The 18,901-nt window shown below is 43.0% G+C and overlaps 1 protein-coding gene across 1 annotated transcript in view; it reads left to right on the top strand.

Annotated features, from left to right (window-relative positions):
* The window catches only part of LOC140196463 (uncharacterized), a 388,255-nt gene that overhangs the window by 50,561 nt on the left and 318,793 nt on the right, over positions 1-18,901 (top strand). The window contains exon 3 of the mRNA XM_072255725.1: positions 3,190-3,335. Within this exon, the coding sequence (XP_072111826.1) occupies positions 3,190-3,335 (146 nt within the window). The remainder of the gene's footprint in view (positions 1-3,189; positions 3,336-18,901) is intronic.

Here is an 18,901-nt window from a genome sequence, read left to right on the forward strand (position 1 = left end):
AGAGGTTCTGGAGGATTGGAGGGTTGCGGATGTTGTTCCTATAGTCAAGAAACGGAGTAGGGTTAGTCCAAGAAATTATAGGCCAGTGAGTCTTACTTCAGTGGTTGGTAAGTTGATGGAGAAGATCCTGAGAGGCAGGATTTATGAACATTTGGCAAGGCGTAATATGATTGGGAATAGTCAGCATGGCTTTGTCAAAGGCAGGTCGTGCCTTACGAGCCTGATTGATTTTTTTGAGAAAGTGATTAAACACATAGATGAAGATAGAGCCATAGATGTAGTGTATATGGATTTTAGCAAGGCATTTGATAAGGTGCCCCATTCAAGGATCATTGAGAAAGTAAGGAGACATGGGGTCCAAGGGGACATTGCTTTGTAGATTCAGAACTGGCTTGCCCACAGAAGGCAAGTGGTTGTAGACAGGTCATATTCTGAATGGAGGTCGGTGACCATTGGTGTGCCTCAGGGATCTGTTCTGGGACCCCTACTCTTTGTGATTTTTATAAATGACCTGGATGAGGAAGTGGAGGGATGGGTTAGTAAATTTGCTGATGATACAAAGGTTGGGGGTGTTGTGGATAGTGTGCAGGGCTGTCGGAGGTTACAATGGGACATCGATAGGATGCAAAACTAGGCTGAGAAGTGGCAGATGGAGTTCAACCCAGATAAGTGTGAGGTGGTTCATTTTGGTAGATCAAGTATGATGGCAGAGTATAACATTAGATTAGATTAGATTAGATTATGAAGACACGCAGTCCTCTTTTATTGTCATTTAGTAATGCATGCATTAAGAAATGATACAATATTCCTCCGGTGTGATATCACAGAAACACAGGACAGACCAAGACTGAAAAACTGACAAAAACCACATAATTATAACATATAGTTACAACAGTGCAAGCAATACCGTAACTTGATGAAGAACAGGCCATGGGCACGGTAAAAAAAGTTCAAGGTCTCTCAAAAGTCCCACATCTCACGCAGACAGGAGAAGGAAGAAAACTCTCCCTGCCATACCCGACCACAGTCCAACTCTGAGTTGTCTGAAAACTTTGAGCTCCGACACGAGCATCGAGCACCGTCTCTGCTGAACGCTTCGACCCCGGCCCCGGTCACCAGCAGCAGGCAAAACCAAGGATTTTGGGGCCTTTCCTCCAGAGATTCTTGATCACACAGTAACAGTGGCAGCAAACCAGGCATTTCAGAAGTTACTGCAGATGTTCCTCCATGCTCTCACGGCTGTCTCCATTAAGTCAGAATTGTGCACGGCCCCTATTTAACAAATACAATATCATTTCACCAGAGAGGCTACGCGCGCTGCGTCACACCACCATCTTCTTAATGGTAAGACTCTTGGGGTTGTGGAGGATCAGAGGGATCTTGGGGTCCGTGTCCATAGTACACTCAAAGCTACTACACGGGTTGACTCTGTGGTTAAGAAGGCAATAGACAATAGACAATAGGTGCAGGAGTAGGCTACTTGGCCCTTTGAGCCACCACCGCCATTCGCTGTGATCATGGCTGATCATCCACTATCAGTATCCAGTTCCTGCCTTATCCCCATAACCTTTGATTCCACTATCTTTAAGAGCTCTGTCCATCTCTTTCTTGAAAGCATCCATAGACTTGGCCTCCACAGCCTTCTGGGGCAGAGCATTCCATATATCCACCACTCTCTGGGTGAAAAAGTTTTTCCTCAACTCTGTTCTAAATGGCCTACCCCTTATTCTTAAACTGTGGCCTCTGGTTCTGGACTCACCCATCAGCGGGAACATGCTTCCTGCCTGCAGCGTGTCCAATCCCTTAATAATCTTATATGTTTGAATAAGATCCCCTCTCAGCCTTCAAAATTCCAGAGTATACAAGCCCAGTCGCTCCAATCTTTCGACATATGACATTCCCGCCATCCCGGGAATTAACCTTGTGAACCTACGCTGCACACCCTCAATAGCAAGAATGTCCTTCCTCAAATTTGGCATATGGTGCATTTGCCTTCATCAATCGTGGGATTGAGTTTAAGAGCCGGGAGATAATGTTGCAGCTATATAGGACCCTGGTCAGACCCCACTTGGAGTACTGCGCTCAGTTCTGGTTGCCTCACTACAGGAAGAACGTGGAAACTATAAAAGGGTGCAAAGGAAATTTACAAGGATGCTGCTTGGATTGGGGAGTATGCCTTATGAGAATAGGTTGAGTGAACTCGACCTTTTCTCCTTGGAGTGAAGGAGGATGAGGGGTGTCCTGATAGAGGTGTAAAAGATAATGAGAGGCATTGATTGTGTGGATAGTCAGAGGCTTTTCCCCAGGGCTGAAATAGCTAGCATGAGAGGGCATAGTTTTATGGTGCTTGGAAGCAGGTAGAGAGGAGATGTCAGCAGTAGGTATTTTACGCAGAGTGGTGAGTGCGTGGAATGGGCTGCCGGCGGTGGTGGTGGAGATGGAAATGATATTTTAAGAGTCTTCTGGATGGCTTAGAAAAATAGAGGGCTATGGGTAAAACTAGGTGGTTCTAAGGTAGGGACATGTTCAGCACAGCTTTGTGAGGCAAAGGGCCTTTATAGTGCTGTATGTTTTCTATGTTCTGTGTTCTATGCAATATGTGTTACATCTTTGGAGAAGTTGGGAAAATATGTCAAAAATGCTTTCACTTTCATAAAATCATATTTCCTTGGTTTGAATGCATTAATTCTTTCTGAATGACTAGCTATTGCTTCTTTAATATAGACTTTAGCGTGTTCCCAACTAATGATTCAAAGCTAACTAGTCTTTGGTTTCTCACAGGATCCAAGGTTGGGCAATCTGGTTGTCCTTGCAAAGATGGTGATAATTTACTGCAACCCATATGTTAGTGATAGTACTTGCAAACTGAGGTCTTTCAAAAATTGTTTCCTATAGACTTTCAAGGCTTGCTAGGTCATTTGGTGAGAAATTAAGGTTCAAATGTGTTAGTGGAGAACTGAAGTAGGCCTAGTATGAATGGATGTTTCTTTTCCAGTGAAATATTTGCATTTCACATTGATTTCAACTGTAGGACTTAAATGTGTTCTTTGGATTGTTATTAACAAGCAAGCACTGTGTTCTTTGGATTGTTATTAACAAGCAAGCACTGTGTTACTATTACTAGAAAAATTCTGCTCAGCATGGGCTTGATGATATAAATTCAGATTCTTCAACTTAATTGTTACACAGCTCAGCAAGGCAGGAGTTCAGTCACCAGTCTTCAGAGAGAGAACTATATGCTGAAGGAGGAACTGTCTCGCATGGAAGACCAATTGGCACAGAGCCATGTCGAGCGTGATGAGCTGGCTATCAAGTTCCGCGCAGTCAACGAGCGAGTAAGTAGAATCTGATGTCATTTTAAATTTAGGAGTTGTTTGGAGCCAGCACCCAGTAAGTGAGACCTGCGGTGTTTACTTTCAGTGGCATCTACATCTATAATTTTGATATCTTGATAAATATTTGAGCAGGCACATTTCACAGTGGCAGATACATCTGCTGAGACATTTCATTTTTGTTGCAGTGGATAATTTTCTTCCCCCTTAGGCAATCCCCCATGATTACAAATGACTTGTTTCAGGTTCTCTGGGTCCTGTGGTGATATGAGACCTATATCGGAACTCTAGATCTGCCACAGGTGGAGCAGAAGTTGGCCAAATGCGTTGGTGAGCAGATGGGTATTTTCAGAGGCGGTCTACTCTTGCTGCTACTTATGTAGGGCCTCAAGAGGTTCCCAATGCTAGCCCAACTGTTCTTTCTCCACTTGTAATACCCATTGACAAGAGGTTTCTAGCAATCAGTAGGAATGATATTTCTTTAGGGAAACTTGGAGCACAGCCATAAGGATTTTTGTCAACCTCCTGCCATAACAGAACTCAGAAGGGAATGAGTGTTTTAAGACTCCGATGCTGGCCTGGGAGTGACGTGACCTGTCTGAGTGTAACTGGGAGCTCAATACTGGGGATGGGGGATGTTAGTCAGAGAGGAGGACACTGATTTCATTTACCCTTTCAGTGAATTTGGAGGTTTTTACAGAGACAACACATAGGATTTTCCAGTGGCTTGAGATGCATGCCAAGTATCAGAAGCACATAAAAGGGTAGGGATCATTGCAATTTGCTATTTGGTAGACCACAATTTTTGTGCCAGGTCCGAGCTTTTGCTCTTCAGCTAACTTTTCCTCAATTGCCTACTGCTGGACTGGTGGTCTGAAGACAGTGGTGAATATCATCATCAAAGTCCACATTTGTCAAGAGGTGGCTCCCAAGATATGAGAACAAATCTACATTTTCTAAGTTTCCACTGTGATCCTTTATTGTCTTCAGTGGATACTATACTTGGCATAGCATTCCAGCTGCAGTGGTGTGAAGAGATAACACACTTACTGATGCTGAAACTAAAGTTATTTTGTTCACATGGAGGACTGAGCTACTAATTGAACGACTTTTCCGAAACGTTGACAAGCATTATTTATTACTTGTGCCTCAACACATCCTGGTTGAATTATTCTGGAACTCCATTGTACTTTCTGTTCCAGCTCAGAGTATATCTAGCCTGAGTAAATACCGTCTTCTATCTTTTTGTCAATATCAATCTCTATGCTTTATCAACCTAACCTTTACCTAGTGTTATTCAAAGACCAAACTGACATTCATAAGCCCTACCTTGGTCTCACTTCTGTAGTTTGGCAGCAATGCATGTCATCTGCCCTTTCAGGCCCACATGCTTGAGCTCAATCTGCAGCAACACATAAAATGCTACGGCAACTCGGTACCTGATGCTGCCTGTTCATCTGAAATTCTCCAGCATTTTGTGCATTGCTCCTGATTCTAGCAACTGTGGTCTCTTGCTACGGTTGGAAGTTCTCACCTGCTCCAAAAGGGCAACAATTATATCAGTGCGCAAGAAGAGCAGGATGAGCTGCCTTAACAACTATCATTCAGTGGCACTCACATCTATGGCGATGAGGTGCCTTGTGAGGTTTGTTATGGCTAGATTTAATTCCTGTCTCAGCAAGGACCTAGACCTACTGCAAATTGCTTATCATCACAATAGTTTTAGGGCAGATGCAATCTTATTGGCTTTTGATGCGGCCTTGGACACCAGGACAGTCCAAATGGCTATGTCAGGATGCTGTTTATTGAGTACAGCTCAGCATTTAGATTAGATTAGATTATGAGGACACTCAGTCCTCGTTTATTGTCATTTAGAAATGCATACATTAAGAAATGATACAATGTTCCTCCAGAGTGATATCACAAAAAAACAGGACAAACCAAAGACTAACACTGACAAGACCACATAATTATAACATATAGTTATAGCAGTGCAAAGCAATACCATAATTTGATAAAGAGCAGACCATGGGCACGGTAAAAAAAAGTCTCAAAGTTCCGATCAACTCCCGATAGTCCTGATAGCAGATGGCAAAAGGGAGAAACTCTCCCTGCCATAAACCTCCAGGTGCCAACAACTGCCGATGCATTGGGAGCACCCGACCACAGCCGACTCTGAGTCCGTCCGAAAACTCTGAGCTTGCAACCAGCCCTCTGACACCGAGAACCGAGCACCATCTCTGCTGAGCGCTTCAACCCCGGCCCGGCCGCCGGACAACAAGCAAAGCCGAGCACTTGGGGCCTTCTCCTGCGGAGATTCTGAATCACACAGTAGCAGCGGCAATGAAGAAGGCATTTCAGAAGTTTCTCCAGATGTTCCTCCGTGCTCTCACGTCTGTCTCCATCAAATCAGAATTGTGCACGGCACGCTGCTTAACAGATAACAGATATTACACAATTAACACAATTATTCCTACAGTTCTGATTGAAAATTGTACCTCCCTCTGCAACTGGATCCTCGACTTCCTAACCAGAAGACCGCAATCTGTGCGGATCAGAAACATCTCCATCTTGCTGACAATCAACACTGGTGCATCTCAAGTATGTGTGCTTAGCCCACTGCTCTACTCTGTCTGCACCCATGACTGTGTGGCTAGGCATAGCTCAAATACCATCTATAAATTTGCTGATGATACAACCATTGTTGGTAGAATCTCAGATGGTGATGAGAGGGTGTACAGGAGTGAGATATGCCAACTAGTGGAGTAGTGTCGCAGCAACAACCTTGCACTCAATGTCAGTAAAACCGAAGAACTGATTGTGAACTACAGGAAGGGTAAGATGAGGGAACGCACACTCCAGACCTCACAAAGGGATCAGAAGCGGTAAGAGTAAACAATTTCAAGATCCTGGGTGTCAATATCTTTGAGGAGCTATCCTAGACTCAGTGGATTGGTGCAATTACAAAGAAGGCACGACAGCAGCTATATTTCTTTAGAAGTTTAAGGAGATTTGGTATGTCACCAAAGGCACCCATAAATTTCTGCAGGTGTACTGTTGAGAGCATTCCAACTGGCTACATCACTGACTAGTGCTGGGGGTGCTACAGCACAAGATCAAAATAAGCTGTAGAAAGTTATAAACTTTGTCATCTCCATCATGAGCATTAGCCTCTGTACTATTCAGGACACCTTCAAGATGTGCTGCCTCAAAAAGGCGGCATCTATCATTAAGGACTCCCATCACCCAGAGAATGCCTTGTTCTCATTGCTACCATCAGAAAGGAGGTACAGAATATGAGGGACACACTCAACGATTCAGGAACAGCTTCTTCCCCTCTGCCATTCAACTTCTGAAAGGACATTGAGCTAATGAACATTACTTAACTGCTTTTTTACTTTTATTTTTGCAATACTTACCTAATTGCACTGAAAGTTAGCCCCATTACCTTTCTGCCTTGGTTATCTCTTTCAAAGGTCTCTTTTTAAAATCTTTATCTCTGAATAGTCTGCATTCCTCTTCCATGTGTTGTTTAATTACATCACAGAGGTTAAAAACTATCCAAGATGTGGCAGCAAACCTTGATGCAAAATTATTCAATGTAGGTCCTAGATGTTGCCAGCAGAGGGCAGTATTCACTCAGCAGTCTTACTCCTTAGTATCCTCAAGGCTGACATATCTAAATAGTTCGAAACAAAGAACAAACTTCTGTAATAATTTCTCCTTTGGCTCCTCCCACTTCCTTCAAACAAAAGGTGTAGCCACGGGCTCTCACATAGGTCCCATCTAAGCCTGCCTTTTTGTCGGCTATGTGAAACACTCTGTTCCAAGGCTACACTGGTGGCCATTCCCCCACTTTTCCTATGCTACATTGACGACTGCATTGGTGCTGCTTACTGCATCCATGGCGAGCTCATTGACTTCATCAATTTGGCCTTCAACTTCCACTCCTGCCCTCAAATTTACCTGGTCCAATTCCAACACCTTTCCCCACCCCCTTTTCAATCTCACTGTCTGTATCTCTGGAGACAGCATATCTATTGATGTCATTTATAAAACCACTGATTTTCACAGCTACCTGGACTATACCTTTTCCCACCCTGTTACTTGTAAACCCTCCATCCCCTTCACTCAATTCCTCTGTCTCCGCCGCATCTGCTCTCAGGATGAGGCTTTTCATTCTAGAATGAAGGAAATGTCCTCCTTTTTCAAAGAAAGAGGCTTCCTTTCCTCCAGCATCAATGCTGCCCTCAATCTCATCGCTTCCATTTCACGCAGGACTGCTCTTACCCCATCCTCTCACCACCTGACCAGGGATAGGGTTCCTCTTGTCCTCACCTACCACCCCACCAGCCTCCGTGCCCAGCACATAATTCTCTGGAACTTCTGGCATCTCCAACAGGATCCCAGCACCAAACACATCTTTCCCTTACCCTCATTTTCTGCTTTCCACAGGGATTGCTCCCTACATGACTGTCTTGTCTATTCATCCCTCCTCATTGGGTCTCCCTGCTGGCACTTCTCCTTGCAAACAGAGCAAGTGCTATACCTGCCCCTGCACCTCCTCCCTCACTACCATTTAGTGCCCCAAACATTTCTTCCAGCGGAGGTGACACTTCATCCGTGAGTCTGTTGGGGGTCCTGTACTGGGTCTGGTGCTCTTGGTATGGTCTCCTGTCTATCAGTGAGGGCCAGCGTAGATTGGGAGACTGTTTCACCGAGCAGCTATGCTCCGTTCCCCAGAAGAAGTGGCATCTCCCAGTGGCCACCCATTTTAATTCCACTTTCCATTCCCATTCCGATATGACATTCCACGGCCTCCTGTACTGTCGTGATGAGTCCACACTCAGGTTGGAGGAACAACACTTTATATTCTGTTTGGGTAGCCTCCAACCTGATGGCAAGAACATCGATTTCTCAAACTTCTGTTAACGCAGCTCACTTCACCATTCCTCATCCCCTTTTTCCTCTCTCGCCTTTTCTCCTTGCCTGCCCATCACCTCCCTCTGGTGCCCCTCCCCTCCTCTTTTTCTTCCATGGTCTTCTGTCCTCTCCTATCAGTCTCCCCCTTCTCCAGCCCTGTATCTCTTTCGACAATCAACTTCCCAGCTCTTTACTTCATTCCTCCCTCTCCCAGTATCACCTACCACCTTTTGTTACTTCCCCCCCCCGACCTTTTAATTCTACTCCTCATCTTTTTTTTCTCCAGTCCCGCTGAAGGGTCTTGGCCTGAAATATCGACTGTACTTTTTTTTCATAGATGCTGCCTGGCCAGCTGAGTTCCTCCAGCATTTTGTATGCGTTGCTAGGATTTGCAGCCATCTGCAGATTTTCTCTTGTTTCTGTAATACCACAAATTTTTGCAATCTCTGAAAGACGTGTTGCCTCATCTAGTAAATTCGACAACAGACAGCAAGCAGCACTGTGATACCTTTGCATTACTCAGCATTTTTTAATATGAATACTGTGGTCCAAATTCCCCATTGAATCTATGCAGGCTCACAGAACAATCCTCTTGCCCATTAATTTTCCTTGAAACTTATTTTTTTCCACATTTCCCTCAACTCCCTCCAGATTCCACTTACACACCTGAGGCAATTTGCAATGGCTGATTAACCTGCACAAGTTTGGGATGTGGGAGAAAACACACTCAATCACAGGAGAACATGTAAACTCCACTGTATAGCATCTGAGGTCAGGGTTGAACGTAGGTCTCTGGCTCAGTGTGTAAGGTGCTTCACATTGGGTGGTCAAGAGAGGCAAACAACTGGTCAAAGAGAAGTGTTTTTAAATCATTCTACAGTAGCGGGGTGGAGTTAGATAGTAATTACAAAGGTAGATATACTTTTGAGAGATTGGAAAATTAAGGGTTTTGGTGAATTGGCACAGAAGGAGAGTGGAGGATTAGATAAATGAGAATCAGAATCAGGTTTATTATCACTAATATACTTTATGAAATTTGTTGTTTTGTTGCAGCAATTTAGTGCAAGACATAAAATTACTGTAAGTGACAAAAATAAATAAATAATGCAAACAATGAGTAATGAAGTGGTGTCCGTAGCTTCAAGAAACATTCAGAGAGCTGATGCTGGAATGGAAGAAGCTGTTGTTAAAATATTGAGTGTGGGTCTTCAGCTCCTGTATCTCCTCCCCAAAGATAATAAGGTGAAGAGGACATGTTCTGGATAGTGAGTGTCTTTAATGATAGATGCCAGCCTCTTGAAGGTACCCTTGATGGCAAAGAGAGTTCAAGGTTCAGAGTTCAAAGTTTGAAGTAAATTTATGTTCGAGGTACATATATATCACCATATCCTACCCTAAGATTTACTTTATTGCTGGCATTCACCAGGAGAAACACAATAGAATCAATGAAAAACACATATAACAAAGACCAATAACTAATGTACAAAAGACAACAAACAGTACAATTGTAAATAAATAATGCATAGGTGTCAAGGGTCATGAATTGTGCGAAGTTACCGTAACTAGAGAGAAGATTCTGGGGAAACTGAAAGATTGGAAGGTAGATAAGTCACCTGGATCGAATGGTGTACACCCCAGAGTTCTGAAAGAGTTGGCTGAAGAGACTGTGGAGGCATTAGTAGTGATTTTTCAAGAATCACTAGATTCTGGATGGATCTGGAAGATTGGAAGTTTGCAAATGTCACTCCACTCTTCAAGAAGGGAGAGAGGCAGAAGAAAGGAAACTATAGGCCAGTTAGTCTGTTCTCAGTATTTGGGAAGATGCTGGAGTTCATTATTAAGGATGAGGTTTCAGGATACTTGGAGGCACATGATAAATAGGCCGTAGTCAGCATGGTTCCCTCAAGGGAAAATCTTGCCTGACAAATCTGTTAGAATTCTTTGAAGAAGTAACAAGCAAGGTGGACAAAGGAGAATCAGCTGATGTTGTGTATTTGGATTTTCAGAAGGCCTTTGACAAGATGCCACACATGAGGCTGCTTAACAAGCTATGAGCCCATGGTATTACAGGAAAGAGTCTAGCACGGATAAAGCAGTGATTAGTTGGCAGGAAGCAAAGAACGGGAACAAAGGGAGCCTTTTCTGACTGGCTGCTGGTGATTAGTGCTGTTCCACACGGGTCTGTGTTAGGACTAATTCTTTTTACGTTATATGTCAATGATTTGGATGATGTAATTGATGACTTTGTTACAAAGTTTGCAGATAATTTGATGATAGGTGAGGGGCAGGTAGCTTTGAGGAAGTAGAGAGGTTACAGAAGGACGTAGGCAGATTAGGAGAATGGGGAAATAAATGGTAGATGGAATCCATTATTGGAAAGGCTCTGTTCATGCACTTCGGTAGAAGAAATGAAAGGGTTGACTACTTTCTAAATGAAGACAAAATACAAAAAACTGAGGCGGGAAGAGACTTGAGAGTCCTTGTGCAGGATTCTTTGCAGGTTTATTTGCAAGTTAAGTCTGTGGTGAAGAAGAAAAATGCAGTGTTAGCATTCATCTTAAGAGGACTAGAATATAAAAGCAAGGATGTAATGTTGAAACTTTATAATGCACTGGTGATGCCTCGCTTGGAGTATTGTGAGCAAGTTTGGGCCCCTTATCTTAGAAAGAATGCACTGAAACTGGAGAGTGTTCAAAGGAGGCTCACGAAAATGATTCCAGGATTGAATGGCTTGTCGTATGAAGAGTGCTTTTGATGGCTTTGGGCCTACATTCACTAGAATTTAGAAGAATGAGGGGTGACCCTCTTGAAACCTATCTAATGGTGAAAGACCTTGATAGAGTGGATGTGGAGAGGATGTTTCCTTTGGTGGGAGAGTCTAAGACCAGAGGACACAGCTTCTGAATAGAGGCGTGTCCTTGTAGAACAGAGGTGAAGAGGAATATTCTTAGTGAGAGAATTCTGTGGAATTCTTTGCCACAGACAGCTGTAGAGGCCAAGTGTTTATGTATATTTAAGATAGAGGTTGATAGATTCTTGATTGTTCAGGACATGAAGGGATACTGGGAGAAGGCAGGACTTTGTCTCCACCACAATCTGTGGCAGAACATTCCGCAGATAAGTGCTGTTCTTTGGTGGTAAATGCGGGCTCATTCTTAAGTTTTAATAATATATTGGATAGGTACATGGATGGGAGAGGTCTGGAGGGTTATGGACTGGATGCAGGTTAATGGGACTAGCGGAATAATATTTTGGCACAGACTGAAAGGGCCGAGTAGCCTGTTTTCTGTGCTGTAGAGTTCTATGGTTCTAGGCTGTTGTGGCACCATTCAGCTAGATTTTCAATCCCTTTCCTATATGCTGATTTGTCACCACCTTTCATTCAGCCTACAACAGTGGTGTCATCAGCTAAGTATCGCACTGGAGCTGTGCTTAACCATACAGTTGTAAGTGTAAAGTGAGTAGAACAGTGGGCAAAGCACACAGCTTTGTGGTGCACCTGTGCTGATAGAGATTGTGAAGGAGATATGTTTGCCAATCCAAACTGGCCGGGATCTACAAGCGAAGAAATTGAGGGAGCAGTTGCCCAAGGATGTATTGAGCCCAAGATCTTGGAGCTTATTGACTAGGGATGATAGTGTTGAATGCAAAGCTGTAGTCAATGAAGAGCATTCTGATGTGTGAATCTTTGCTGTCCAGATATTCCATGGTTGAGTGAAAGCCAATGAAATGACATCTGCTGTTGACCTGCTGTGATGTTATGCCAATTGAAATGGATCCATATTGCTTCTCAGGCAGGAATATGATATGTTCCGTCACCAATCTCTCAAAGCACTTCATCACAGTGGATGTAAATGCTGCTGGATGATAGTCACTGAGGCAGGTTACCAGGTTCTTCTTGGGCATCTGTATAACTCAAGCCTGCCTGAAGCAAGAAGATACCTCAGACTGCCGAAGTGAGAGATTAACGATATCGGGAACACTCCAGGTCATTGATCAGCACGGATCTTCAATACTCGGCCAGGTACCCTGTCGAGGTCTGGTGCTTTCCTTGGGTTCACCCTCATGAAGATGCTCTGATGTCAGCCTCAGAGACTGAAGTTGGGGCTGTGGGAGTTCATGAAAGTGCCTCCTTTCTTTGTCATTCAAAGCAAGCATAAAATCATGGGACCTCGACATTTTTCACATGTTTTGCTAGGTATTACTTTGTAGGGGGTGATAACATTCAAGCCGTATCTCTCACAGTCATGCCTGTGATCGAGCTGCCTGAGTCTACAACCCTCTGATGTAGCTTGTGATCCTGTGCACTGGAGGCTCCATAGCAGGCTGTGATGCAACTAGTCAGAATTCTCGCCATTGTGCATATCTAGACATTTGCAACATGCTTTGGTGATGTACCAAATCTCAAGCGCCTAATGAAGTAATATAGAATATCAAGAGATACTTGAGGGGCTGGGTGGCCTAATCGTGCCTTATTTTCTCTTTCTATGGTTCTGGGTACCTGTATTGCTGTGGCGGGTTTTATGAATGCTAACTACTACAGTCAGATTACATCAATAATGGAGATTATGATAGGTTTAAAATGGTGGATGCAGTTTGCTTTATCCTGGAATGCCTTTACTATCTTTAGTTTGACTGCAATGCCAAGGATATTGCATCACAATCTTGATTTGGTGTAGTGGGTAGTGGAAAGTCTTTGGAGAGATGGATTGTAAGCCCTTAGTGCAACTTCTGTCCTGCTCATGAAGCAGAGATACAGTATTTACAAGGTTGCTTACCCCCGGCTCCAGGGAGAGAGGCAGCCAAACCTAGTTGTAGTAGTTCTTGCTGGTACTTGCATGGTACAAATGATATTTCCATTTAATGACTCAAGCCTTGACTTTTCTCAATAACTGCTGCAGGAGGACACTGAATCCTTCATTGTCTAAGATAATTTTCTACTTTGCTGGTAGTCTTCATGAGCTGACCTTCAATGCCACAGTGATGGCTCACTATCCTGCGCTTTATCCAGATACATAAATGATACCACTTTGGTTGAGTTGGCAGAGCTGCTGCCTCCTAGATCTAGCAATCCATGTTAAATCCTGACCTCTGGTGCTGTCTGTGTGGAAGTTGCAACTGAAGTACCCAGAGGAGACCCATATAGTTACTGTGAATTGTCTGATTTTTATTTCGGTGCTTCAGTTTCCACCCACATCCCAAAGATGTATGGGTTGGTAGGTTGATTGGCCGCTGTAACTTGCCTCTAGTGTGCAAGTGAGTGATAGAAAGTGGAAGGAGAAAATGGGAATGTAGGATTGTTGCATGTAGGTGGTTAATAGCCCGTATAGTTGGTGTGCTGGTTTCTCTGCTCTGTGGCCCTGTGAATTGAATTGATTGGAACCTGGTTGCTGCGATGGTGTGGCCTCAGGAAGAAAGCTGAGACGAAGCGATAGCCTTGTCTTTTGGAATGGGATAGGACGTGCCTTGGTTTCAACATTAGGGCTGCTGAGATGGGGACAGGTATCAAAGCATGATGTAATTGAGAAACTGTCGAAAACAAAACACCAAGAAAGTGACTCCTGATGCAGCCTGACATAGCAGCTCACAACATGGAACGTTTAATGGACCAGGAGTCAGATATTGGTGAAGCTGATTTCCTTTTCCATCCTCCTTTATCAAAGGAGAGAGTCCTGCTAATTGCATAATAAAGAGAAACTGAATGGGTAAATCAATAAAGTTGTCATTCTTAAAAGGTGGGCAACTTGGTGTAGTGTTTGAATAAACTCTTCTCGGGCTTCCAGCTGGGTACAAGTATTGATTTTAACTGATATTTCAACAACAAACTCTGCCATCTTCATCAGGGATGATGCCTGGGAATATCTATTCCGGTGGTATTTATGGCCCCTGTCATCTGTCCCTCCTGATGATTAGTCCTCATCCAATCAGGTTTCTGTTGTCCCACCTTGTTTACAATTGAATTCCAGGTCTTACTTAGAGCGAGACCTTCATCTTTGTTAAAATTCTTTTCCTTTAGTTTTATTTTAATGGCTTCCTTTACCAGGTGGTCAGTAGTTTTGTGTCATCAAAGTCAATCCCATGGCCACTTTGAATGCAGTGTCCTGCTACCGCCAATTTCTCCGGGTAACCCAAACAGATAAACCTCCTGTGCTCCTTGATGCGGGTTTCCACCATGCGTACCATCTGGCCGATATACACTGTTCTGCATTCACAGGGGATCCTGTAACTCCAGCTATCCTGAGTCCCAGGTCATCATTGACCCACATAAGCTGTGATCTGAGCTTCCTTACAGGTTTGTGGATGGTATTAATCCAGTATTTTTTCAGCATCCTTGTGATCCTTCCAGAAACTGTGGAAATTTGTGTCATGTTAGTGGTGTGTAGCTCTATTTAAGGAGAAGGATACACTGTCCACCAGTCCTTTTGGGATAGGAGGAATTGAGGAAATTGGAAATGCTACACTGAAAAAAGAAATAGGATGAGTGAATACAGACAAAACTGCGTGAGAGCAGAAAGAGATTTGGAGATAATAAGCTGAGTTAAAATTCTCACATGAAAAAATGTGTAGACAAAAATCAGTTCAGGTTTGTGAAATGCACATTGTGTTTGACACTAACAGTCCTTTGGTGAAATAAGCAAGGGTAGTGCTATTAATATTGTGTCTATGTACTTTGGAAAAATGTGCAATTAAATATATCAATAAAAATTTACTGAAGCCTGTAGGATTAGAGGATTAATGGGTATGAAGGATTTAGACCTGAAATATCGACTGTCCATTTCCCGCCAAAGATGCTGCCTGACCCACTGTGTTCCTCCAGCACTTTCTTTTGGATTGCTTCAGATTCCAGCATCTGCTGTGTCCCCTGTCGCTGGATACAAAATCAAGTTACGAACAAAAATCTGATCATCATGGTGAATTGTAGTTTTCTGGATTGAGGGAACTACCTCTCAGGATTTTTTAATCAAAATTACTGCACTTTATAGATTTAAATATACTCTGTTTAATTGCACACAATATGAAGTTTGGAAGTTCAGTAACCAAGGGTGATGTTTCCTTTAAGGATCTGGCATAGGCATGATGGCCAAGCAATCTCCTCCTATGCTGCGTGTTACTTTAATTTTATGATTTGTAATGTTGCTGGAGAAAATTATGACTCAACCAAAACTGACGACACAAGTGAAGTAACAGAATATGTGGCTACCTCTTTAAAACAGTTCTCATGTGTAGAGTTTTGAGAGCCAGCTGAACTGAAAGTCTTGTAGCAAGCTTGTTCTGATAGTGTGATGCAAAGTTTGTTTTCATAATCTCCCTGGTAACAAGCCCTAGAAGTAGTCCAACACACAATTTTGCAAATAGCCCTCTATTTGTCTAATAGTTTGCTTGAGTTAAGATTAGCCAATTTTCCAAATCCTTGATGTCGCGGCAACTTTAGTCCAGGAAGTAGGAATGAGCTGCACGTAGCTGGACAATCCCAGCAGAGGTGTAATTTTGAAATGTTATAGGGGTGAGAAAACCATGGAATCAAGGTCAAGTCCTGTAACTTGAACAAACAATCTAGGCTGATCAGTTAGAGCGGCAACAAGGGAGTACTGTAAATCAAAACATTAGAACGGTAGAAAGAACTGCATACCTTGGGTCTGTTCTGCTATTCAATCAGATTATGACTGAACTGCTCCTAAGCTCTATCCAACTGTACAGTTGCAGTGGGCCAATGTACATGAAATTAACTCTCTCAGAGCAGGGATTTTGTTGTTCGACTCATTTAAGGAGATAGAGTACATTGTTTAGTAATAATTCTAGTTTCACTGTTGAGTTTCCCAAGCCTTGGGGAAGACTGACAGGTAATAGAAGGGCTGGAATCATCAGATATTAGAGTACTGTTTATGAACTAGAAAAGGGAATTAGTAAATCCAATAAGCAGTCCTCTAAATGGCAGGAGGAGAAGATGGCGGCGCGGTGCAGCGCAGCTTGCAGTGGCCACTCCGGTGGTGATGTCTGTTATTTGTCAAGTAGGGTGCCATGCACAATCCTGATTTGATGGAGATGGACGTGAGAGCACAGAGGAACATCTGGTGAAACTTCTGAAATGCCTGCTTCGCTGCCGCTGCTACTGTGTGGTCCAAAATCTCCGGAACGGAAGGCCCTGAGTCCTTGGCTTTGCTTGTTGCTCGGCGGCCGGGGTGGGGTTGAAGCGCTCGGCAGAGGATGGTGCTCGGTGCTCGGTGTCGGAGGGGCTGGTCGGAGGCTCGAAGTTTTTGGACGGAGTCTGCTGCGGTCGGGTGCTTCCAATGGTGCTGTATCAGCAAGTTTGCGGCTCCTGGAGGTTCATGACAGGGAGAGTTTCTCCCTTCTACTGTCTGCGTGAGATGATGAGGTTATTGGAACCTTGAGACTTTTTTTACCATGCCCATGGTCTGCTCTTTATCAAATTACGGTATTGCTTTGCACTGTTGTAACGATATGTTATAATTATGTGGTTTTGTCATTTTTCGTCTTGGTTTGTCCTGTGTTTCTTGTGATAAACATTCTGGAGGAATATTGTATCATTTTTTAATGCATGCATTTCTAAATTTCAATAAATGAGGACTGAGTGTCCTCATAATCTAATCTAATCTAAATACCCTCATTATTTTACCTGAATCCTCTATCACCAACCTCCCCTTTGAACAACCACCATGGCGCTCTGAACATCCGTATTACTTTCTAATTTTTGATTATCCCTAACTAGTATTTCCCAAAATACTCCAGTACCTGGATGAGCCATGTGACTGATTTCTTGCTTAGCATGATTTCCTTTCCCCTCATCTCCATTTCTCTTCCAAATTTCTGAACTTTACCTATCAACTTATCCCCAGCCCGATAATCTGTATACCCACAACCCTAGACCGGGGCAGTGGAAACTTTTTGGATCCTTTCCTAGTTGATACTGAGATGATGTTCACCGGACAAGAATTAAGTAATGAAACTTAAAACTGGTCTTCCTTCTGATCGTAACTCCATCCCTTGCACTGAAATTCTTGTAAATATCAATGGCTATTTTTGAAAAGTACTCACTTGTCTGAAGATTGCTGGAGGAAGTCTCTTTAATGGAAATATGCTAAAGAGAAAAGGTTGTTAGTAAAACTTAATGGAATTGGTCGATACTTTTCTTACATGGCTTAATAGCAATAATTTAAGGCGGGTAAATTTGAGATTTCCACTCAATTGTCTATTTTTGTCTGCTCGACTTAGAAATAAATTATTGTGATATACATGTGCAGTCGTTATGGAAATAGCAATGTTGCTTAGTTGTTTAATAAGTTCCAAGATAACTTGCTTTAGTGATGGTGGGAGTTACGGATGGAGTTGACCAGGCATAGGATTGACTTAACTTTCGTGTTCTAGTACCATGTATTAAAGTTAGTCAACATATTTAGAAAAATGTGATTGCTCTAAATATGGTAGTTTAAAAATCAGGTGATGGAATTTGGATTTTATGGCATATTCTGTTGGTCACATGTGGTATCAATACTGTCTTTATGTTCCATTATGAGTTCTCTTAGCGACAGCAAAAACAATGAGTGGAAATGCAGTAAAGAGCAGAGGATGCATTATATGGACTCAAGCTGAGAGTAGATTCTGCAAAGTATCTATTTGCAGCCTGAAATGATATAATACATCCTGTGCTTTGAAAGTGTTCAAAATCTTTCTGCTCACTCCTTCATTATTTCCCTCAGCACCATCCATTTCACTTGCAGTTTCTGGCTCACTCTCTTACAAACACAGCTATTTCACTTGATCTGGTACCCTCACACATTCTCTCATTTGTGTGAATCACAGTAACACATACTTATCTCTTACTTTTGAGAAGATATCGTTTAGAGAAGAATCTAATCACTGGTCTGTCTTGTTTTATTCTCCCAGTGGCCTGCTACATTGTCCGTCATTGCTTTGAAAGATCTATGACACAATGAGGGCCAGCACCTGCAGCATCAGATCCACACACTAGCTTTACACTGAGAAATGCAGGCACATGTTTGACATCTAATGGTTTAGTCCAAAGAAGTGTGTTAGGAGCCATGCTCTTCAACACTTACTCAAATGTATCTTACCCATGGCCGTGTGGCTAGGCATAGCTCCAATGCCATCGATAAATTTGCTGATAATGAAACGCCTATTGTTAGCAGAATTTCAGGTGGTGACAAAAGGGTGTACAGTAGTGAGACATACCAGTTAGTTGAGTGGTGTCGCTCAAGCAACGTTTCACTCAATGTCAGCAAGACCGGAGAGCTGATTGTGGACATCGGGAAGGGTGAGATGAGGGAACACAAACCAAACCTCATGGAGGGATCAGAAGTGGAGAGAGTGAGCAGTTTTGATTTCCTAGGTGTCAGTATCTCTGAGGACCTAACCGGGACACAACAAATTAATGCAGCTATAAAGAAAGCAAGACAGCGGCTGTGCTTCATTAAGAGTTTGAGGAGATTTGGTTTGTCAACCAAAGCACTCGAAAACTTCTTTGAATGTACCGTGGAGAGCTTTTTAACTGGCTGCATCACCGTTTGGCATGGAGGGAGTGTTACCTCACAAGTTCAAAGTAAATTGCAGAAGTTTGTAAAATTAGTCAGCTCCATCAGGGGTACCAGCCTCCGTAGTATCAAAGACAT

This window comes from Mobula birostris, chromosome 4, assembly GCF_030028105.1.
Source record: "Mobula birostris isolate sMobBir1 chromosome 4, sMobBir1.hap1, whole genome shotgun sequence".
NCBI lineage: Eukaryota > Metazoa > Chordata > Chondrichthyes > Myliobatiformes > Myliobatidae > Mobula > Mobula birostris.